The following is a 24,843-nucleotide window of genomic DNA, read 5'->3' on the forward strand; positions in this document are numbered from 1 at the left end:
AGGGCGGGTCCATGGTTGGAACTGATCTCCACACCAAATTGGACGCGCCGGAGTGCACCACTGTCGTTCTCTAAGTCTGCAAACACTTAGGCTGAGAGCTAAGGCTGTGGACGGCCAGGCCGGGCAGGTCTTTGAGGTGGTTTTCCACTAGGGCGGGTCCATGGTTGGAACTGATCTCCACACCAAATTGGACGCGCCGGAGTGCACCACTGCCGTTCTCTAAGTCTGCAAACACTTAGAGTCTTTGAGGTGGTTTTCCACTAGGGCGGGTCCATGGTTGGAACTGATCTCCACACCAAATTGGACGCGCCGGAGTGCACCACTGCCGTTCTCTAAGTCTGCAAACACTTAGGCTGAGAGCTAAGTCTGCAAACACTTAGAGTCTTTGATTGGAGGAGCTGGCATATATTAGTGACTCAAAAGTGAGGGACACAGTTTAGTGACAACTCCACTTTATTTCTCTTTGAAATTTAATTACAGAGATTCTTTACAAGCCTTCAAAGGCAAGAGAAAAGACTATTGATAGTATATTCGGAGATTTCTGGAATTCCAGGCGTGCGGCAGCAGCTGCTCGTCAAGTGTCTCTAGCCGGTAGCTTCCTGGACGGATGACCTCTTTGACTCGGTACGGCCCTTCCCAAGTCGGAGAGAGTTTGCCCACCCTTCTTGGCTGGGAGACAGCCGCTTTCCTCAAAACTAGGTCGCCTGTGCGGAACTCCCTTGGTCGGATCTTCGCATCATGGTATCTAGACACCTTCTGCTTATATGCTGCGGCTCTGATCTGTGACTCCTCACGGACTTCCTCAAGCAAGTCGAGGTTGACACGGAGCCCGTCCCCATTAAGCTGTTCATTGAAGTCAACTATTCTTGGGGAGGGAATGCCGATGTCAACCGGAATCACAGCCTCTGTTCTGAAGGAGAGATTGAAAGGCAACTCACTCGTTGCAGTGCGTGGGGTAGTCCGATACTCCCAGAGCACATGGTACAGCTCGTCAGCCCAGCGTCCGGCCTTATCATCCAGTCTTTTCTTTATCCCCTGCAGCAGAGTCCTGTTTGTCACTTCGGTCTGTTCATTTGTCTGAGGATGTGCCACGGAAGTGAACCTTTGCTCAATCTTCAGATCTGAACAAAACTTTCTGAAGTTCCTTGAGTCGAACTGCTTGCCATTGTCTGTTATGAGGACCCGGGGTATCCCGAATCTGCACACCACTGATTTCCAGAAAAAGTTCTGGACGCTCTGCTCGGTGATCTTGGCCAGAGGTTCAGCTTCTACCCACTTAGTAAAGTAGTCGATGGCGACAACAACGAACTCGCGGCCTCCGGAGGCCGGCGGAAAAGGACCTAAAATGTCCATTTCCCAGACAGCAAAAGGGAGAGGGCTGATGATCGGGGCCATTGGCACGGCAGGCTGGTGAACGGCTGGGGAGAATTTCTGACACTTCTCACACCTCTTCACAAGGCTCAGAGCATCTTGTCTTTGTGTAGGCCAGTACAGGCCTCTTAGAAGGACTTTGATGGCGAGGGCCTTGCCCCCAAGATGCTCTCCACAAATCCCTTCATGGGTCTCTCGCAGGGCATACAGGGCATCAGTTGGCCGGAGACACTTCAAGTACGGGAGGGTGTAAGATCTCTTGTACAGAGCTTCGCCGTCAAGTGAAAACCTTGTTGCCCGCTGTACGACTTTACGGGCCTCTTTTTTCTCTCCGGGGAGCTCTCCGCTGCGCAGATATCTGATGATCTCATCCATCCAGCACGGCTCATCGTCGATCTGCATTACTACGACGGGCTGGCCATCAATACTGGAGGTTTTTAGGAACTCCATACGAATTTCTCTGAGAGCGGTGTAGCCCGATGCCGCTAGCTTTGAGAGCACATCAGCCTTTGCATTTTCAGTCCGGAAGACTCTGATGACCTCAAAACTTCCGAACTTACTGGCCAGGCTACGCACCCCTTGCAGATACTTGATCATTCGCTCTTCACGGGCCTCATATACTCCTTGGATCTGGCATACAACTAACTGTGAATCGCAGTACGCCTTCAGTCTCTGAGCGCGGGCCTGAATGGCGAGGTTCATTCCGGCGATGAGCGCTTCGTACTCTACCTCATTGTTTGACGCACGGAAACCAAACCTCAGGGCATAATTCAGGACAAAGTCCTCTGGTCCTGTGAGAACTAGTCCGGCACCGCTGCCACTTTTGTTTGAAGATCCGTCGACATATACCTCACAGAGCGGCTTTTCAGAACACGGAAGCGGGCTGGTTGGTGGAGCTGCACTCTCAAGCCCGGGAAGCGGAACCGCTTCGGCTTCGATTTGCTGCTCGGGTATAACCGGTTCTGCTTCTAAAGGAGGCGCTGCTTCCGACCCGGGGTCTGAATCTGGCATTGTACATTCAGCTATGAAGTCTGCAAGAACCTGAGCTTTGATCGCTGGCCTGGGCAGATATTTGATGTCAAACTCGCTGAGCTCCACGGCCCACTTCACAAGTCGGCCTAAAGTATCTGGCCGGTGGAGGATCTGCCGGAGGGGCTGTCCCGTCAAGACCTTGATCGTATGCGCCTGGAAATACGGCCTTAACTTTCTGGCCGCCATAACGAGGGCGTATACGAGCTTCTCGACTCGCTGATATCTGGTCTCTGCATCATGGAGGACCTTACTGACATAGTAGATCGGCTTTTGCTGGTGGTACTCCTCTCTGATCAGTACTGCTGCAACTGTCAAAGGTCCCGCTGAGAGATACAGAATCAGCTCTTCTCCTGGCTCTGGCTTGGACAGCAACGGCGGAGAGGACAAGTACTGCTTCAGCTCTTCAAATGCCGCTTGACACTCCGAAGTCCAGGGCGCGGTTTTTATACCTTTGACTGCGTTGAAGAACGGAAGGCATCTTTTCGCGGACTTAGAGATGAACCGCCCCAGGGCAGCCACTAACCCGGTCAGTCGTTGTACCTCTCTGATAGTTCTGGGCGGAGTCAGCTCCATCACCGCCTTGATTTTCTCAGGATTTGCCTCTATCCCTCTCTGGCTCACCATGAAGCCCAGAAACTTGCCTGCTCCGACGCCGAACGTACACTTGGTCGGATTGAGCTTCATGTTGTGCTCCCTCAAGACTTGAAACGCTTCTTTGAGGTCGGCAACATGATTGCAGGCAGCTCTGCTCTTGACCAGCATATCGTCCACATATACTTCCATATTGCGGCCGATCTGCTCTTTGAACAACCTGTTGACGAGCCGCTGGTAGGTGGCCCCTGCATTCTTCAGTCCAAAAGGCATAACCCGATAGTAATAAGTCCCCTGATCGGTTACAAAGGATGTCTTCGGAATGTCGGACTCATGCATTCTGATCTGATTATATCCTGAGAAGGCGTCCATGAAACTTAGCAGCTCGTGACCTGCAGTAGCGTCGATGAGCTGATCGATCTTTGGGAGCGGGTAGCTGTCCTTCGGGCAGGCCTTATTCAGGTCTGTAAAATCTATGCAGGTCCTCCACTTCCCATTAGACTTCTTCACCATCACCACATTCGCGAGCCAGTCCGGGTACTGGATCTCGCGGATGAAGTCGGCCTTCAGAAGCCTTTCCACCTCTTCTCTGATGGCCCTTCGCCTCTCCGGTGCAAAGTGCCACCTCTTCTGTTTTACGGGCTTGCAGGTTTGATCAACCCCAAGCTCATGGGTGCTAATTGCAGGGTCGATGCCGGGCATGTCTGAAGGAGCCCAGGCAAAGACATCTGCATTGGCTCTGAGGAACTGAGCAAGATCCTGTTGCGCGGCCTCTGACAGGGCAGAGCCGATCTGGACAACTCTCTAGTCGTCATCGCTGTACAAAGGGATAGATATAAGGTCCTCGGCCGGTTCGTTTACTATGATATGGGCTTCATCCCTTAGATCAAACAGCTCGATTGGCAGAGACTCGGACGCATTCTTCCCTTTCAGTGCCGCTGCATAGCACTGCCTCGACTGGGGCTGATCCCCTCTGATTTCCCCTATACCTCCTGGCGTAGTGAACTTCATCTTCTGATGATAGGCGGAGGGAACAGCTCGGAGGAGATTCTGGCCGGGGTGTCCCAGGATAGCATTGTAGGCCGACTTGGCCCTTACCACCAAGAAGTTCACCATGGCGAAGGACTGGCAGGGCGGCTCCCCGATAAGAACTGGAAGCTCGATCTGCCCTTCAACTTTGACAACTTCTCCGGAGAACCCGAACAGATCAGAGTTGGCCGGCTTTAGACGGTCAGTTCCGATCAGCATCTGCTCGAAGGCATGATAATAGAGGATGTCTGCGGAGCTCCCGTTGTCGACCAAAATCTTCTTCATTTCCCAGTTCGCCACCAGCATGGTGATGACTAGGGCATCATCATGCGGGAGGATCAGGCCGTCGAGATCTGCATCTGAAAAGGATATCTCGTTCTCTAGCCTGGCCTTCTTGCTGCAGGTATGGACGGCGTTGACCTGCCGGGCATAAGTCCTGCGGGCTGATGAAGAGGTTCCTCCTGCGGTCGGCCCTCCTGAAATGGTACCAATAACACCATGAGGTTGAGGTTGAGGTATCTGAGGAGGGGGGCTGGCCGGGGCAGGAGCTTGGATGCGGTCGCCCAGAGGTTGAGCGCCCCGGGGGCTTCTGCCTCTGGTCCTCGACTTGTCCTTGCGCTCTCTTCTGTTGTCATTATTTTTTAAGTACCTTCCGAGGTACCCTCTGCTGATCAGCTGCTCGATCTCCTCCTTCAAATGAAGGCACGCGTTGGTGTCATGGCCGTGGTCCTTGTGGAACCTGCAGTACTGGGACATGTTTCTTTTCCCCGTCGAGGTTTGCCTCTCCGGCCACCGGATAAAATCCTCTTCCCGAATGGCTGCCAGGATATGTGCTCTGGACGCGGTCAGCCGCGTGTAATGCTCTCTCGGGTGGGGGCTTCTCCCCTTTCGGGAAGGGCTTCTCTCCTTGCGGGAAGGGCTCATCTCCTTCTTCTGAGATTTATCATCCCTACGCTGCTTGGTAGAGTTCCTCTCCTCAGGCCTTCTTTTGCTAGCAGAGTCCAGGGCGGGGAGAGTTTCCTCCACCGAGATGTACTCCTCCGCCCCGGCCATCAGGTCTGCGAGGGACTGCGGATTGCGCCGGGCCACTGCTCGTCTGAAGTCAGTTGACGGGCGCCGGCCAGAAGGGCATTCGTGGCCGCGGAGGGATCCAGGTTGGGAACCTGAAGGGCTTCCCTATTAAAGCGACCAACGAACACTTTCAAGGCCTCATCATCTCCCTGCCTGAGGGCCATCAGCGAAGCCGTCGTCTTCCTGGGTCTTCTGCTGTTCATAAAGTGACGGGCCAGGTCATCCCCAAAGTCATCGAAATTGTCCACGGACCTGGGTTTGAGCCGCGAGTACCAGTCCCTCGCGGCTCCAGTCAATGTGGTGGGGAATGCCCGGCAAAGGAATCCATCCGACGCCCCGTGGAGGAGCATTGTAGTCCTGAAAGTCTCCAAGTGGTCCACGGGGTCGGTGGTCCCGTCATACTGCGAAATCTGCGGCATCTTCCAGCCCGCGGGGGCTGCCGCGCTGAGCACTCTGTCCGAGAATGGGGGAGCGCTTGTGAAGATCCGGGAGGCAGGCCGGCCCTGCTCTCTGGCGAGCTCTTCAATCCGGTGGTCGATATGCTGGATCCTTAGTAACATCGGGTCGTCTCTCTTCTCTGCCCGGTGGACGGGCCTCTCTCTTCTTGCCGGCGGGCTCATAGCAGAGCCGGACTGACTGGCCGGACTCCTTCGCCGGTGCCGCGATCCTTCTCCGTGCGTGGGGTCTCTCTTGCTACCATGCTTTTGTACGGAAGGAGATCGTGACCGGTGATGTAAGCGAGGCTCGGGGCGCACATGCTTGTCCCGGGAGAGGTGATCTTGTCTTGTGGAGTGACGAGTCTGATCCTGGGGCAGGGGCGTGTGCTCCCTGCGGGAGCTTCCCCTCCTTTGGGTGGGCTGAGAAGCCTCGACTGGGTCCTGCTGGAGTGCGGGGGCCGGATTCCTGAACTGCGCAATCACAGCTGTTATTTCTTGAAAAAGGGCCCGCATCTCCCTTGGCGTCGGGGTAGGGTCTGAGCGGTCCGAGCGAGTCGGACTTTGCTCCCCTACCGCCCCAACCTCTATCTGCGAGGCCAGTCGCTCGCTTCTTCCTTCGCGGGGGGCCGTAGCCCGGGTCGTCCGGGAGGTTGGCACATGCTTTCCATTTTTCCCTACCATTGCTTGAGTGAGGTTCCGAACAGCTTTTTGTTCCGGGGTCCCACGGATGGCGCCAAATCTGTTAGGTCTAAAATTGGTAACAGGTTATGGTAGGGCCGGAAGGGCTGATCTGGCAAGCCACAGCTGAAGGGCTAATGGAGTCCTGCGCTGCACAAGCACAGACAAGGATACAAAGGGTCAGAAGACCAACCCGGAGTGGTGCTCCGGACGGGCGCTTTGACACTCAAGTCAGTATGAGCAGGAGTGCAGAGCAATGTCAGAGCAAAAAGCTTAGGGTTTTGATCTCAGATCCCTCACCTTAGCACAAATAAGGGCTATTTATAGTGATCCTCAGCCACCTGTCCAGGACAGGTGGTAGCCCCTGTATGGACCAGGTTTCATGCCTAGGAGGGGCAGGTAGAAGTCCCCGATTGGTCCAGGTGTCATACCTAGCAGGGATAGGTGTTGGCTTTGCAGTGGTCCCTGTGAGGGCCACGTGTCAACAGCCGATTGGTTGCAGAGTTTGGACCCCATCAGTGGTATTCTGATTCAACCCACTGTTGGTGGAACTTTAATCTCATTCCATTTATGGGAGAATCAGAATACAATGTCTGTTCGGACTCCTGAATACGGCAATCCAAATTACAAATAGCATATCCCCCACTAACCCACGGTTTATCTTCCGTTTACGTATTTCTTCTTTTGTGTAATGACGTGGGCTTAGATTACCCACTACCCACTTTCCGTTCCTTCACAAATCACGACCTTTATTTCTTCTTCTTCTTCTTCTTATTCAGTATAGATTTCTTGTATATCAAATCCCATTTTTTCAAGAAGCATATTGCTTTAAGATCATGGGTTCTTCATCCATTACGTTTGCAAAAGTTCTCTTCATTTTACTGGGTTGTTTGATGTTGTGGACTCTAGTCGACACTATTCGCACTGATGGTCTTCCTTTTCGAAAGGAGATTTTGACACCGTAAGTTCTCTCTTCTTTCAATTCTTTCATTCTCTGTTTTTTTCTTTACTTTCTCTTATGAAGGTTCTTTTGTTTCTTCATGGGTTTTGCTTGTTGGGATTATATATTGAAGAATATAAGTTGTAATGAATAAAACCGGTGATGAATTCTAGTAAAAAGATGAAGGGTTTTTCTTTAGGCCCTGTTTGGATTGTGAGAATTTTATGGAAAAGTTTGGAAATAATTTTTTGTTTTTTCCAAATTTTCATGCTTTTACACTGTTTGATTACACATGAAAAGAGTAATTTGAACCACCAAAATTAAACTTTCATTTACAGGGACCTTTACTTTATAATGATATCCGTAAAACTTATCACTTCCTTCTAAATTGTGGAAATTTTCCTTTTAAGAAATGATTTTCTTGCAATCCAAACAGGGCCTTAGAGTCTGTGATCTGCTTATGTGGGATAAACATTGAAGAATCAAAGTGAGAAGGGGAAATCCCACTTAGGATCAGAAGATATGGTGAAAGAACCCACAAGATGTCAAAAACTAATGAAGGTTCTTAATCTCATCAACGAGAAACTGTGGGTTTTCAATTATAGCCCAAGATAGCCCTAATTAGTCTGACCCAATTTATTAATTTGAATTTGAAGTACTATTACATTGAATTCCATATTTATTTATGGGAGATGATATTTTCGCCCCCCTTATAACGTGAACAGTGGGCAACTGTAACGCTTTTTTACGTCAAATCACGTTAAAAGGGGGGTGAATGCGTACTGCGGGGGGGTGAAAATATCATCGCCCTTATTTATTCTTTACACTTGGTTTTAAGTTCCGCTATACAATTAAAATATGGGCCCGAGGATGGTCCCCATCAATGTAATTTTGTGATCATTCATAAAAGCTAAATGTTGCTTTTGTCTTCTTCAAACTGAGGTTTCCTTGGATCATTCACTTGTTTAGTAAAAGCCAAATGTTGGAGACATTGGAAGTAGCTCGCCCAGTGTCATATCCTTAAGATTAGGTTTTCCCCTATATTTATGCTCTCCCTTCCTCTTGTAACATTGCTTGATTGCCTTATTTTATATTTTCTTTGCCTTTTCGTTCGAAACTTATTGTTGAACCTCTATTTCGTTCTTTTTAACATTTTTATTATTGAATCCATTTCCCGAGATTTTATATGGTCTAAGTAAGGCCTTACAACAATACGGTAGGGGTACCGCCCTTGAGATTTGATCCAACAGCAGCTCACTTTTTGAGGAGCTGCTGTTGGATCAAATGTCAAGGGTGGTACTTCCACCGTACAAAGGCCTTATTGTTGTGAGGCCTTACACCATATAATTTCTCCCATTTCCCTCAGCGAAAAGAAATCTATGGAATTTCTCTGTGACAATTATCAAAGCAGCACTAGGTTAAAATGTATTGTATTCATATCGCTTTTCTAGTGCTTAGACATATGCTCTTATATGCATGTACTATGTGTTTACATTTGGATATTTGTGTATGCATGCTTTTGGCTAAGTGTTCATCACATTTAGTAATAGAATCCAATTTTAATATAGCTGGTTGAAGTCAATGGGAAATACTATGTGTGGCTGTGTATATGAAACTACCAGTTCATACACCATATGAATGATGTTTTGTGGACTTTTACAGGTGGATGACAGCAACTTTGGTTGATTTTTATATTAATGTTGCAGCTATAGCGGTATGTGACAACAACCTAATAAGATCTCCATTCTTTTGTATTTGGATAAACATCATGGCGTAATAGTCATAGTTATTAAATATACTTATGCACCTTGAAAGACACTACCATGTAAACATATGGAGTATCCTTTTATAGGATCCTAGGTGATTCTAAGACAGATGCATGAGAAATTGATCTCATAGTTTGAGAAATTTTTTGCTATTTTGCGTTGTTGTTATGACCTCCACAAGTTTTGCTTGGGTCTAAAAATAGTTCTATCCTACCTTACTACTTGTTAGATAATAGGTGATTTCTTAGTTTGGGATGAGATGAGTCTTTTATATTGAGTTTATCTACATTTAATGTTATATTTCAAGTGGAAATTAAACAAGTTATTCACTTTGAGCTGCTAAGTGCATAAGGATCACTTCATTTGAATTCTAAGCAAACAAACTAATAGATTATTGTTCATTGATTAGATAATATACATTTAAGCTTACAATTGACACAAACAGATAAGTTAAAAACTGCTTAACAATGCCAATCATATAGTGAAATGAATGACGATGCCTGCCAATGGTAGCTGTTTCCATAACCTACAATTGTCACTAACATCAGGGCAGACACAGCACATTTCAAAATGATCAAGAGACCCATTTTTCGTGTTTGAAAAGATAAAATCATTAAAATAAGAACAAAATATCTGCTGGCCAGATCCGATCCAATCTGATATTGCACAAATAAACAGAAAAGTTTAAACAAACACAAACCGCAAGATGAGCACCAGGATTTTACATGGTTCGGCAAGATGCCTACATCCACCTGCGTGAACTCAATCTTCACTATGAGAAAGAAAAATACATGAATTACAATGGATTATAGCCCCAAACCCACAAACCGCAACCCTTTCCATTCTTCTCAACCAAGACAGTAAACAAGAGAAACCCGAGAAAAAACACTCTTCTCTCTCCCTTTCTCCTTCTGTCTCTCTCTTGCCTCCCACGCCTTCCTCTTGCCGCCACATCTTGCAGGCTAAAAAACAGGGACTTATATTCTACAGGTGTAGAACACCCTAAAAAATGCCTCTTTCCTAATTTGCTTCCCACCACAACAACTAGTGCCGTGGGAAGCAAGGCAACTTTCCAAACAATCTCCACCTTGGCATGTTTCCCAGCCACATGAAGATTTTCCGTTGATGTCGACACTGGTCCATTGTCGCCGCAAACTACCATTAGCCTTATAAAGTGCCTAGTTACACACCATCGAATCATCCTTTTTCCGATTCCAGCTTTCTCGATCAATACGGCCAATGTACATGTATTGCTGCCAGCTCGTTGACTCATCTAGTCAACCATGGAGAGGGATCTTAATCCATCCTCCCCATCACAAGTATTGTCACTTCCTTACCATCTTCTGCAACCTGGAAATATGTCTCTTCATGCATGCACATGCGACTTTGTTTCTAACCATCCATTGAGATCTTAGGAACACTAGTCACCATTCCCCACCTAGACGATATAATCCTACTTCAATGAATAATGGATTGATGTTCCTTTAGTGTGCTTCTTAGCAAGAGGCTGGAATCCTGAAAAGTAAAGGCATGTTGATAATTGGGAAGATGACCTTGTCTCTCTGGAGCTTGGAAGAGAGCTTAACTAATAAGCCAACCAAGTCCGTGTTACTAATTGTGCTCTTTGAAAGCAAAGGGTTTGAGTTTCTAATTCTAACACCAATCCTTATGATGAATGGTTGCTATTTTTTAATTCTATTGTTATTCATATATTTTATAGCTCTCCTTATATCATAGAGATGACGGGGTTGTTGGGTTCTCCTTTGTTGCTCCATTGTTGGGTTGAGATGGATTGACCCCTTCGAAAAAGAAGGTTGCAAGTGATCTTCTTGTTGGTTATACCCTATATCCCTTGGGAACATGACATAATCGAATGTCAATGATAATATTTTGAGAAGATGGTTACGAAAACTGAGAGGGGTGTGTTGGGCCTTGTATCTTGGTCTTCTTGCTGCTCCTTAACCACTTACAGTTGATGCATCTTTTTAGGAGATTCTTTGATCTCCTGGAAATGTAAGAAACCATACGTTGTTTTAAAGTCTTTCGTTGAAGCAGAATATCTATCCATGTTCGCAACATTTGGCAAGGTTGTCTGTCTTTGAGCACTCCTTTCCGACTTTGGTATTTAGCTTCCTCCATCCGCTACTCTTTATAATAAGAGTGCACTCCTTTCCGGCTCTGTCTCATAATTCTCATATAAGGCACTTTTTCCATTGTCTTATTGTGGAAATCAAACTTCATTATGTTAAAGCTACATATATTTACATTTCGTTGTAAAGCATGAAACCTCACAAATTCTTGGCCAGGTTTGGATTGCATACAAGGAGCTAAGCTGGATCAGTGCAATATTCTGGATAATTCTGTTAGTATGTTTTGGGAGGTATGTGTTATTTTCGTTCTTTATTTTCAGATATTCAACTTGATGTAGGAGTTTTATAATCTTGTGTTTATTGTATTGCTTTTAGATTACATATTGATGTCGATATTGATTGTTCAGGGTTGTTCTGCACATTTTTATGGATAACAAGCTACCAAAAGACACTTATTTTTGTATGGTTAGAGCACTGTGTAACAATTTTGGCAAATCATGTTATTTTTCAATTAGCAATTGAATAGTCCGTAGTCTTTTAACATGCAGTGTATGTTATAGGGGCTTTTAACATGCATTGTCTGTTACAGTCTTTTAATATTCCGTAGTCTTTTGTCATGGAAGACAAAAGAGATGGTAAGGTTGCTCCATTTTGACCTGGTAGTCATGGTTTCGAGTCACGGAAACAGCTTCTCTACAAAGCAGGGGTAAGGCTGCGTACATCTAGCCCTCCCAAGACCCCGCAATGGCGGGAGCCTTGCGCACTGGGCCGCCCTTTTTAGTCTTTTGTCATAGAAGCAAGCGGTTGTTGCTAATCAAGTGCTGAAGTTGAGTACAAAGCAATCACAATTATTACACCCCCATGATCTACAAAATAGTGTACATAATTGTGAAAAACTTATACTTTCCATCCCAATTGTATTCTATTTCCTCTTTCAAAAATGTATAGGATTGGATAAAAATAATTATTTAACATTGTTGAATATGCATTAGTTTTGGCCAGTCATGAAGAGTTTCTAAGATTTTTTTTTCTGTTGTTTTTTGAAATTCATATAGAAGTTTTACTTGTATTTGTGAATTGTTTTCATTTTTTGATTCCCCTTGAACGCTCTGATTTGTTGATCATTTTCAGTATAGTTCTAATAAATCTTCAACCTTGCGATTGGAGGTTCAATCCCAGTACCTACCAAAAAAATATACTTCTAATAATACATAGATTTTTTTTATTAATGATTTGATATCCCTTTTTGTTCCTTGTTTTTCTCTATGTTCCTTTGTTTAACTTGCAAATGAATATGTTTCATAAAAATATATTTGTATTTTTTAGATTATTACTGACCATTTTCTTGTTTATTTTCAGCATCACGACATGTACCTATATTGTCATGCAACTTTTCAAGCTCTCATCATCTCAAGCTATAGAAGATCCTTTCTATAACATTTTATTGCGGTCTCCTAGCCGGCAAGTTGCAAACCACTTGATACTAGTAATATAGACACATAACTACATGCATATGTTTATGAACGATATATGTTGTCCATTTTAAGTTGAATGACTGAAAGTGATGATGAGCTGTGTAAGTAAACTACTAGGAATCCACCAAGATTAGGAAACTTGCTAGGAATTTAACAGTCACAAACATTTCAACAGATTTTCACAATCAACAGTAGAGAGATAAAAAATAGATTCATTCAAAAAAATAATCATAGTAGGGTATAACCCAAAACTCAAAAGGGAAAACTTGTAGCTATCCATTATCCCCTAATTCGTGTCCTGTAGGTTTTGCTCCATACACTTATTTGTAGACAAAATCCAAGGAATGAACCAAAACTCAATAGGGAAACCTTCACTTGTAGCTATTCATTAGCCTCTAATTCGTGTCCTGTAGGTTTTGCTCCATACAATTATTTATAGGCAAAATGCAAGGGATGAACCAAAACTCAGTAGGGAAAACTTGTAGCTATTCATTAGCTACTAATTCATGTCTTGATGGTTTTGGTACATACAATATAGGTTTTGCTCCATACAATTATTTATGGGCAAAATCCAAGGTTGACCCAAAACTCAATAAGAAAAACTTGTAGCTGTTCATCAGCCACTAATTCATTTCCTGCAGGTTTTGCTCCATTCAATTATTTATAGGCAAAATCCAACCTTCTCCTTACCTACTACGCTCCCACCTAATTGTTGACTTAGACTTCAACACCTAATCCTACTTTTCAATTTCGGTTCTTTCAGCATTTCATTTTGGTCAGTGGGATAGATTTTTCAGTGTTTCATTCGTTTCAGTGTTCCGTTTCTGAAAAGTTGCTATGATCGGAGAATATTTTTAATAGTTAAAATTTAAAAAACTATTAAAAAATAAAAGGTTAAAGGTTGGCTATTGATTTTTGTTATCTCTTTGATAATTGGGGATATTTAATCAGGGCCTTTTCCAATAATAAACCTCATGCAAAACAAAAGGCTAAAGGCATTGTGGTCACAACACAAAAAGCAACATGTGACCGAAACTTTGGGCAGAATCAGCACTATCGTACTCCATTTTATGCCTTTAATTTCTTTTGGGTAAGTATTAATAATAAAAATTTCAGATGGAATTCTACGAGTTCTGAATATTGAATAAGCAGTGGCAAAGCATTTATCAGCTGAGAGTGTTTTTGTAAAGCTTATCATTAAGTAGATGTTCCCACAGATTCCAATAAGTAAATTGTTAATTGTTTTTCCATTTCCAATGATTTTGGATGCATTGTCAAATTTTCATTATTCTCTAACATCAAGGGGCCGTTTGGATAGGCGGATTTTAGAATTTGGATTTCCTCAAAGTCCTGGATGGGAGACGAGAGAAGAAGGAGACCGTCCGTCGTTTTCTGATTTCTTGCCTTTCTTTCCACCGAGCGAGAGAGTAGGAGATCGTCCCATGTTTCCAGGTTTTAGAAATCTCAGGATGGGGGAGAAATTTCTATGACCTGGATTTCTTACTTAAATCCAGGATAATGGATTGTAAAATCCAGAATTTTACACCGCTTTCAAACTAAAACCTGGATTCTAAAATCCATGTATCCAAACAGCCCCCAAATGTATGCAGTGTGCATTGCATTCCAACTGATTTAAAAAAATCATAGAACCCCTTCTATCAGAACTCATAAAGTTTGAAGCCCATAAGAAATTTCACGCCTCTCCATGATGCATTAGGTTCCACTGCAGAGCCATGAGAGTCAGTGCCAGGACCTGCAAAGTCATATCGAACAGCTCCAAGTGTAAAAAATAGCTCCTCCAAAACTAGTTCTTTAACATCACCTTGATTGTCTTGGAAGACCTTGCTCTACCATACATATCTACTTTAAATATCTTGTTTGTGGTCTAAACCAGTCGTCAAGCTTTCTAGGAATCTCATGAAATCTCTGTAAACTCCTAACTAATCATTAGTTACTAAGTCCCTGAATAATCCTTTAAAGAAGTCCAACCTTGGGACTTTCTCCAAGACTTAAATTATTATGGATCTAATTATGCCCCCATGAACATTACATGATCAAAAAAAGACTAGAATTCACTTTCTTTCCAATTTACCAAATTGTAGAGGGAAGCAACATTTTTGAAAGAATTTTCTCTCTTATTAACCATTACCCTGAACGGCCACTTCCAAAAGTCTTCAATAGAATTATACCTGAAAATATCTGCTAAAACTCTTGACAAGGCACAAATGAGCTAGACATGGAAAGGCCACGACCAGTATTACAAACTATGAAGACTTTCAGAGAGGCTACCACAAAATATGTTCGAGTCATTTGAAAATTTTTCCTTTCCTCTAGCGGTTTACCAGTTACTATTTTTCCATTTAAAGATAGACTAAAGAAGGCTTCAGCCCATAGAGACGAAATAGGATTCCAAATAGATGTATAATAATGAGGGCTTAGATTCCTCAACCTTTAGTTATAGGACTCTAGTGAGAAGGTGTCAACCTTTCAAACTCCCATACCACTTTGTCTTTGCAACCCAAAAGTGATATAAAAATACTTAATTTTTACCCAGTTTCCTCTGAAGCTGTCATCGACAAACCTCCCAAATTAGGGGACCTAAACATATCAGACCTGGATCCATAATAACAATTTGCGATTGTGGGTCAAGGGTTCGAGGCCTTCCTAAATACTTGAGTCTAGTCCACCCTAATAAAGAATCTGCACCATTTATCAATCCAAATGAAAATATACGCCCCAGACAGACCCCCGCGCCCCCCCCCCCCCCCCCCCCCCCCCCCCCCTCTCAATAGTTATGAAAAATAATACACAAAGGAAATGCCTTTTGGCACTTTAATGCTGACACTGTGTTGTCATTTACTGTTTTTCATTATTTTATGTTCTCCCAGATGCTTATTTTCCTTTCTACCATCATCTTTACCACACATTATAAAATCCTTCTCTGATTCAAAGAAAAAACTGTGAAAGATGATCCCAAAAGGAAGCATATGTGATCTTATATCATGGTGGGTTTTTTGTCTTCATTATTATGTATGTTTCCAATCTATAATCTGTTTCTTCTTGCACTTTCCACTATAGTATGATTCACTTATATATTGAAATGTATCATTTTCTTTAGGATTTCTATTGAGAGAAAGAAATTCTCTTCTGTGGTGGCATTGAGAATTCTGTTTGGTGTGTTGGGTTGCTTGATGTTGGGGACTCTGATTTACACACTTCTCACCGATGGTTCTCCTTTCCGGGAAGAGCTTTTGACACCGTGAGTTCTTTTATGACCTTATTTATTCCAGTTTTTGGTTTAGTTTAATTTTTCATGGTAGCTTCTTTTGATTTCAAAGACAAAGAGTTGAAAATTTTGTGGTGTTTTCTTTTTCAGCAATGAATTACTGACCAATTATGACTTCTAATGATGCTATTTACTAATGCCTAATGAGTAGCTTTTAGGTAAACTAATGAAGGAAGATGAAAGTGGGAGTGGCAGACTCTCTCTCCAGAAAATGATTTTTTTCTTGACACCACCTTGGATTTTCAAATAATTACAAGAATGCTGCTATTAAGTGATTATTTTACAACCAGTATTGCTCTCACTATAGAGGGTAACACAATTCTGATAAAATTTCTATGTTGACTAACAGTTCTAACAAGCCCTTATGTTGATCCAACAATAATTTTTTTGTTTCAAACTTTTGAAAATCCATGAAAAAACTCAATAAAAATCTCTATGAATACATCTTACTATCTCTCTGTCTAATGCGTACATGGACTGCAATCAGAATCTACTTTGTATTCTTCCCAATGACCAAATTCACACCAATAAAGTAACACGATTCGTAGGTTGATAGATGGTTACATGATTATGGAGCATGATATATAGCAAATAAAATATGAAGGTGACCTAGAAATGCTACCCTTTCGATATCTCATAATTTAATGATTTGGCTACAAATGTTGTTTATAAGGTTTGTGGACAAGTTGACCTACAACCTCAACTACAAATCCAAGTCAAGACGAATGCTAGTGGGATATATCAAGTTTCTCAGCGAACACATGATAGTAGGATATACCATGTTTCTCCATAAATGCTAATTTTTCCTTGGTTTCTCAATTTGAAATGCAAGTATTTTAACATAATTCTAGACTAGTGTTTATTGAACCTTATTATGGTCTTCTGCATCTTTTTCCTTCTCACTGAAGATCAGATTCAACCTCTCTAATCTAGGCCCTGAAGGAAACATAGCAAGTTGTCTATTCTCATGTTGTAACAAAAAAGAAAAAGCAGAATTCACAGAAGGAAATCTATCCTAATTGTTAAAGTAAAAAAGATTAAATAACGCCATCTCCAACAGCTTAAGCATTCGGAGTAACTGGTTGTTTCACATGGTATCAGAGCCAAAGGTCCTGAGCTCAAACCTTTTTTTTTTGAATGGTGGTCCTGAGCTCAAACCTCTTGGATAGCAAAAAGCCACATGCAATGGCCAAACCCAAAAGAGGGGCCACACATGAGGGGGAGTGTTAAAGTATAAAAGATTCAATAACAGTATCTCCAACAGCTTAAGCTTTTGGAGTAACTGGTTGTTTCTCACTCATAATCTAACTCTGATATGCTCAAATTCAAGTTTGAGGCAAGCAAGGAACTCAAACTTTCCTCCCTCTTCAATTTGCCTTTTGGCTTCATCAGTAGCACTTAAGAAATTAAAAGAAAAGTGAAAAATCAACTATTGCCATGTCCCCTTAGCATCACGAGGAGACTCATTAAGTAACTAAAACAAAATAACCAAAATAATGCATGACTAATCCTCATTGAATTCAATATCCCTTGCTTCATGTGGCCCTCTACATTTCTGGGTTTGTCCACAGTTTGCATATATGTCTTTTTCTGTCTATTTCATCATACATATACAAGTACATGTGCATGTATATTCATATGAAGTTAAGCTTTTTTAATTTAATAATGTTTCAAATTAATTGTTTTCCTATTGTAAAAGAGCTTATGCAGGTGTTTATATGTTTAAGCCTCTATTTAAGTTTCACACATGCATATATCAATTGACTATATGAAAATGTTTGTAGGTGGATGGTGGAAACACTGGTTGATTTTTATGTTAACGTTGTGGCAATATCGGTAAGCGACAAATATATTACATTTGTTTGCTTGTTTCCACAACAACATAATTTAGATGGTAATCTCTTGGAATTGCCAAGGAACCAACATTTTTTTATTGTAGTTGAAATTTCAGTCAGCAATGATCATGTAGTAATTATAAACATCCTTAGGTGGTGTGAAGGCATTGTTATCAATAATTTATGTCTGGGTCGTATAGGACTGCTATCGAATACCAGAATGCTAAAGAAAAATACAATATTAAAAATGAAATCTCTTTTTAGATTATCAGTAGAATTGTGCTTTCTACCGCCACAAGCCTTGCGTACTACGTATTAATTGTCTTTTTGGTTCTGCTTTAACTTTTAAATATCCATTTGCATCCTACCACATTTCTGTTCATGTGCCCGGCAATGATATCTCATGTTTCATTCTTGTGAAGAACAAAAGCCGCCCCTATTTACTAAGTTATTGGGATTTTGAGAGGCATTTTGAAAAGGGAAATGATATTTTCACCATAAACAATGACAAATAAGAGCTCTAAATGGTAGAGAAGGTGTGGAAATATCATTTCCGCTATCAAATTGTTTTGGTGTGGGTGACTGGGTGGGAAGTTGCAAGGGGAAGGTGTAATCAAATTAGTAGGAAGCCTAATTGCTTGTTGAAAATCCGATTTAGTTGCCTAAAAATTGCAAAACGTAATTAGTGGGGATCCAAATTAGTTACTGGAAAGTCAATGTTAGCAGGAAGTCTAAACAGAATTGGACAACTTCTATTTTTAAAGCAAAACCGTAATGATAAGGGTCGATTTTTTAGGGGATCCAAAGTAATAGTTCTCAAAACATAATTGGCCAATTTCTTTTTTGAGAGCAAAACCGTAATGAAAAGGGACAATTTTGTAGGGGATTTGTGCAGCAAATTTAATTTTGTTGGGCGGCAAACTCAAATTATTAGCGGCAAACTCAATTTCGTGAGGAAAAACTTTTTGCTAGAAAATTTTTTCTTGGAAAAAAGACGAATGACAACAGAAAAAAACATGCTTAGTATATTATATATATGGGATTCGCATAAAGCCATTTCACGGCTCCCCAGGAGAGAACATCCATCTCAGATGAATTATTCACCTTAATTCATCTAAGGTGGATGTTCTCTTCTGAAAACGTGAGCTGCGAAAAGGCTTTTTTTGCAAAATTGCCTAGCACATCCCTATATATATTTCATGTGTAAAGTAATTTTTAGTTTGATTCCTTTTAGTATTAGCTTTATCACAATATTTCAGCTTATAATTTTCTGGAAGTTATGGTATAATTTTCTGGAAGTTATGGCTCAATTTATGAAAAGACTCAAACCGTAGTGGTTTTCTCTTTTCACTTGAACATAACATTTCACATGCTCTTCTGTGTATGTTTACAATATCAGGCTTGGGTTGTCTACAAAGAACCAACTGGGATAGGTGCATTATTTTGGATAGTTCTGTTGATATGTTTTGGCAGGTAATCTTTTCTTCTTGCTTAAAATATCATTCCCATAAACTGTATTGGGAAAATATTATATGTTAATTCATATCATATCTCCAAAATCTAATTATTTTCTTGGAGACAGGTGTAACCATTGCATTTGTCAACATTCACTATGCTTTGCAGATTTTCCATGTGGACAGTATGCTGTGATAAATTTCTATTAGAGTACTTATTGTTCTAATGCTTATAATGGAGTTCAGTTAAATCTGCTTATTTTATTTTTTGATTCTAATTATTTTCTTGGAGACAGGTGTAACCATTGCATTTGTCAACATGTACTATGCTTTGCAGATTTTCCTTGTGGACAGTATGCTGTGATAAATTTCTATTAGATTACTTATTGTTCTAGTGCTTATAATGGAGTTCAGTTAAATCTTCTTATTTTATTTTTTGATTTCTTATGTTGTCACTGGTACCGAATTTTTAAGTTTTATTTCCCATATTTTGCGAAGTCATAAGCCAAAGGGTGCATCTTAATTTTAGTTACTGTTACTCAGCAATTGCAACTAGTCATTTGATATTAACATTTCACCATTGTGACCTGCTGGCTTAGTTATTTTCGCAGCTTTGAGATTTCCACTTCTATACTATTATTGTTTTATATGATAGATCTGTGGGGAATCTTCATTTTTTATCCTTATGTGCATGATTATTTCATTTATTGTCTCATAAATAGCATTTCAATATTATTTTAGTTTATACTGATATTTTTTTCTTGGATTTTCAGCATTACTACATGCTCCTACATTGTCATGCAGTTGTTCCACCTTTCATCTCAGGACCCATATTGCCTTGTTTTATTAAACACTCGTGACAGGTAAGTACCTAGCACTTCCCCCAAGTAATCCTTATGAAAATTAATTCGCCACTTTTGTTCTTAAGGTATGCATATTGCCTCTTGCTTGCATATTTAGGGTTTGTTGGATGTGTGAAAGTTGTGTTAGTCACATACATGGTTTTAAATTTTGACCGAAATACCAAAATTTCAGATTTCGGCCGGGACCGAAATTTAAAACCGAAACCGAAATTATAAGATTTTCACTGAAATTTTCACTCAAACCGAAATTGCCATCAGAATTTCCACCAAAATTTTGTTTTCGGCTAAGGCCGAAACCGAAATTTCAATCCATGGTCACATATCATGTGTGCTGTATGAATAAAAAATTGTGGGAGCGATGGTAGGATCATTTTTTATCATGTTTAGTTTAAGCTGTAGCACAGGCACACGGTACACCTTCATGTTTGCTTATGTTTCCCCATTGAGTCTGTAGTGTGTAAACTGTCTAAACATTCTAGATCAAAATTTCCATCTAATAATAAAAGAAGCATGTTTCCATGTTATATTATGCATATCGATGTCTAGTGGCCTTTCCCAACTTTGGTTATGAGTGGTTACCAATATTTTATTTGTGTGTAAATGACTTTCCCAATATACTTGGCTGTATTTGACATGCTTGCATGATGAAATACCACATATAATCAAGGTGTTTCACAAGATGGTGATGACCAATTTGAGAAATAGATAAAAATATATTTAGGATCTGATAATGCGAAGGGGTATTTTGAGAGTGATCTCAAGGTGTATCTGAAAGATCATGACATTCTGCATCAAAGTACCTCGATTTACATCTCACAACAAAATGGAGTTGCAGAAAAAAAAATTGACATATGTTGGAAGTTACCCATGGGTTTTCACTTAGTATGCAGTATTTCTTGTATGGACTTTGTGAATGGATTGGAATTAGTTTTGGTTCAGGTATCATCTCTTTAAGAAGAGGAGAATGTCCCTAATGCCCTCTGTTAAGAGAGGGATCCTTCATAAATTGGTGGTTTTGGCTTGGGGTGTACCAGAGAGTTTCCAACACCAGCCTCGCTCTCAGAAAAGGTCTTGGAGTTTGGTGGGAAGAGGCTCAGACTATGCCTTCTCCATATTGTAGAAAAGAGGGGGCTGACGAGTTTATAATTTAACTACATAATTCCCGTCATGGAAAGGGAGTCAACTCAAATGAACAAAGTTCAGAGCATCATTGTAAGGATTTATAGTTTGAGCTGCAGAGAGGGGTTGGAGAGTATATCTACAAGATCAGCATTGGATATCAATAGAGTTCATTACCTTATTATTGATATGGGATTCAACAATTGTAGCTGCCACTGAAGGATTGATGCTTCTGCTGCCATTATAGTCCTTGAGAGATACTCTGCCATTTAAGGTCCTGGTAGTCACTGCTAAATAGGGAAGAGAAAGAAAGAGTGAAAATACAAGGCCTTTTCCACTATTCTTCTGCCTACCTTATTAGTAGAATTTGATTTGAATTTGATAAGGCAGGACATGAGCGTCACTGCCACATGAGCTCCACATGTGCAAAAAAGCAATAATTATGTTCTAAACATGTTGGGGAGTCTCCTAGAACTTCAATGCAATATTGGCAACCAAAACAAGGAATCGGCAGCCGTTGGCATTTGAAATTCCAATGGATGCCGTGCATTTGTGCAACCAAACACTGCCTAAGGGACATGCTAGTTGAAGAGGGGTGGAGAAGAGGAAAGCGCTGCAAAGACCCTCTTCTTTGTGTTCTTTTGAAAACCATTTTCAAAATGCATAACTACATCAACCACATGTTCGTTCTAAGACAAACTCCCATCTATCACATTGGCCATCACTACCAACACAACCACCACCATAACCGACACTTTGAGAAACAAAATTGACACCTCTAACTCACCTGCCTCTATTCTTGCCCTTCCGTCTATTGTCTCCTATATTTTCTTTTCTCTTTTGCGTTTTAGGTTATTAATTGAGTGGAGGCAATTTTATTCTAGCCCCAACCTTTAAGACATTACAAAACTACAACGAAGGGTTTTCCTTTATTGTTTTTTGTGGGTAGATATCATTTCTCTGTGTATAAAATTATGGATAGCAATTTAATATATGCATCTCGCACAGTTTGTTTTTCCAAGTGTTTGAAAAGAGAATCGTTAATTTGTTGTGACAATTGCCAAGTCTCAGTGTAATATGATTACATCATCAAAGCATCTTTTAATTTCTATCCTTTAATTCATTTTCATCTCATTATTTGTTATAACTTATGTCTCACAATGTCTGACACTTCAGAAAACCAAAGAGCTAGGTGTCCTGCAAATATTGCCAGGTGACAATCGTAGAACTAGAGCTATGATAATTATTTGTTCCTTTACCCCACTCCATGAATCACTTTTTTGTAAGAGACCCACTAGCTTTTATGGAACCTATATTGTTTGGGAGTGACAGAACACCTATTCTACTTTGGATGAGAAAGTCGTTATTTCTTTTTCTGTTAGAAAGGTTGGATTTAGATGTTCTTCAACTTTTTTTCAACAAAGGATATGGTTGGGTGGGTACTGTCTTCTTTCTCTGGGATTCAACCTAGAGTTTTGATGTCATTTCATTTTGATTAATGATGTGCAATAAAAATTTAACTTGAGAAAAACACTGAGGAATTATTTTTATAGTTTCCAAGTGTTTGCACTCATGGAGGGATGAGATCCTTCATGTCATGGGAGTACAAATACCCCACCTATTATTGTGGAAGCATGGGCAATTTTTGACATTTTAAGTTCACGCACTTGGATAAGTTACTAATAAAATGAGACAAACTAAAAGATCAACATCTCATATGTATTTGTTACTTTTTACATTATTCTTTAATAACATGCTATTTTCCTTTTATCTTTTCCTCTGATTTCAGGGACACACTCGAGATGTTCATTGCGTCACCAGGCACTCCATAATCAGGTTTTTCTCAAAAAAAATTATAATGGGAAAAGGGAATAAATGTAATGGTCGAAAAGGGATTGGATCAAGGTTCCTAGAAAATAGAAATAACATGGCTTTTGGATCTTAGAATTTTATAACAGATGAAACCTATAGAATCTTTATATTAGGATCTACAATTGAAATTGGCAATCAGAAATTATATTGTGCATATATCCAAATTACATTTTCCAGGAATGGCTGAACGTAATGAACTATACAAGAAATTTCAAGTGTTTCTAGTGTTCATATGACGATTTTTTTTACCTACACTACGGGAACATGTTAACCCAATGTTTGGTTTTTGCATTGTGTGATTTACATAAACTATTTCTGTGGGAATTTTTTTGTAGATGACATCTAAAATAAACTTTTGTATTAGCTTCCCTGAGCATTACATTCCTTAAATGTCACATTTCTTAGACTTTTGTGCTGCATACATTTAAGGGGCTCTAAGCAGTTAATTATTCTTGTTACAATAGAAAACCGATGGATTAAAAAAGGTTTGAGTATTATATCAGAAGAGTTAGCTGGCAGAGACAAAGGTGTTGCACCAATGAGGAAAAGAGACTTTCAAGTGACCGAACGGAACGCTTCTAAGAAGAGAGAAATAGTCCTATTCCTATTAGTAGAGTATAGGCCTTTGTTCCTTTGAGAAAGATCCTTACCAGTTCTGGCTTGTGCCTGCAAAGAAGCCTTATATGTTATTCCCATCCATGTTTCCCCCTTCCCTTGTTTCTTCTCTTTTCCTATGCTAATTTTAATTTCCTGAACGGATGTAAAAATATTATTTTCAATGCATTCGGTTTCTTCACCATTGTTGTTAGCTAAAAGAGAAAAATATGTGGTGATAGTGATAAGTTCCTGTTTCCCAAGTAGTTGTGGGGCATGTGGCACTTCATATTGGAGATTTTTCATGTTTTATAAGATGCTAACTTTTGATATGTATCCTTTTTTTTATTGGTACACATCCTTTGACTACTTTCCTGTTCAATCATTTGCTGCACAGTTGTATAATTCATATTCGATACAACATTGAGCTTAAAATATTTTCATGGAAGGTGAGCCTATGGCCATTCCAAGGACAGACGCACACATTTTGTAAAGATTGTTGAATGTGTAGTGTGCCAAAAAAGGTAGAAAAGATAGTTGAGAGGGAGATTTTTGAGTATTCTAGCTTTCATAATAATGAATAAAGTCAGTACAAGTGACTTTGACTTATATAAAAAAGTGGACACTTTACCTTAATGAAGGCTAAACCCATAATAATCGGACTATGTTTACAATTTATAAAAAAGAGGAAAGATCCAGCACTTTCTACCTTCTCACGAACAAAATGATGGTCTATCTTTATATGTTTTGTTTGGGCATGAAACATAGGATTTGTGAAAGCTTAATAGTACTCTGGGTTGTCACAATAAAGGAGGAGGATATGTGAGTGTTCTCAGGTGAAGCTCCTAAGGTAGATGTCTAAATAAAGCATCATGGGTTGTGGACCGGACACCATAGCTCTGTACTCTGCTTTTCCACTAGAATTTGCAACTGTTCTCTATTTCCTAAAAATTTAATCCAGCCGTTGGATTAGAGAAATAATTTCATGGTCGGATGACTAATCTCTAGTAGCCCCAAACTGATATAAATATTTCTTTATCCGACAGTCGGATCAAAAGTTATAGTGATCGGAAAATATTTAAAATTTCTAAGGTACCAGAAATCTCTAGGGTCATCCAGAAATTTGAAGTGGTGATGATGCCTTGGAAATTTGAAATACTTGGTACTCATTTTCCGATTGCTACATCTTTTGATATGATCTTGGAACTTTGAAGAATGATATCCTGAAAACATCAGGGTGATAGTTTGATTTTACATGGTGATACATTGGTTAAGAAGGGCTACACTATATATCGTACCATATGTGTTGTTTTAATTTGTAAATCCACTCTACATCCAAG

At 40.7% G+C, this 24,843-nt stretch overlaps 1 protein-coding gene across 5 annotated transcripts; it reads left to right on the forward strand.

Annotated features, from left to right (window-relative positions):
- The first annotated feature begins 6,936 nt into the window (after positions 1 to 6,936).
- Positions 6,937 to 23,705, forward strand: LOC143892418 (uncharacterized). Of its 5 annotated transcripts, none has more exons than XM_077397027.1 (10): positions 6,937 to 7,170; positions 8,812 to 8,863; positions 11,222 to 11,295; positions 12,365 to 12,466; positions 15,599 to 15,739; positions 17,551 to 17,602; positions 19,001 to 19,074; positions 19,829 to 19,918; positions 22,214 to 22,250; positions 23,374 to 23,705. In XM_077397027.1, exons 1-9 carry the CDS (start codon positions 7,046 to 7,048, stop codon positions 22,227 to 22,229), a joined length of 726 nt encoding a protein of 241 aa, XP_077253142.1. In that variant the 5' UTR covers positions 6,937 to 7,045; the 3' UTR covers positions 22,230 to 22,250; positions 23,374 to 23,705. The 5 variants fall into 5 exon arrangements, with proteins under 5 accessions (XP_077253142.1, XP_077253140.1, XP_077253141.1 ...); XM_077397025.1 differs by lacking the exon at positions 23,374 to 23,705 and adding an exon at positions 22,827 to 23,161; XM_077397026.1 differs by lacking the exon at positions 22,214 to 22,250.
- The last annotated feature ends 1,138 nt before the right edge of the window (positions 23,706 to 24,843 follow it).

The sequence above is a fragment of the Tasmannia lanceolata genome, unplaced genomic scaffold (genome assembly GCF_043159265.1).
Source record: "Tasmannia lanceolata isolate RefF3 unplaced genomic scaffold, GAP_Taslan_0.1 ptg000015l, whole genome shotgun sequence".
NCBI lineage: Eukaryota > Viridiplantae > Streptophyta > Magnoliopsida > Canellales > Winteraceae > Tasmannia > Tasmannia lanceolata.

Excerpts from the sequence above, each read along its gene's own strand:
- LOC143892418 (XM_077397024.1), top strand. The coding sequence starts at position 7,046 with ATGGGTTCTTCATCCATTACGTTTGCAAAAGTTCTCTTCATTTTACTG. Across the intron at positions 12,467-15,598 it reads TTATTGCGGTCTCCTAGCCG|GATTTCTATTGAGAGAAAGA; the intron begins GCAAGTTGCAAA and ends CATTTTCTTTAG. Across the intron at positions 19,919-22,826 it reads TTATTAAACACTCGTGACAG|GGACACACTCGAGATGTTCA; the intron begins GTAAGTACCTAG and ends CTCTGATTTCAG.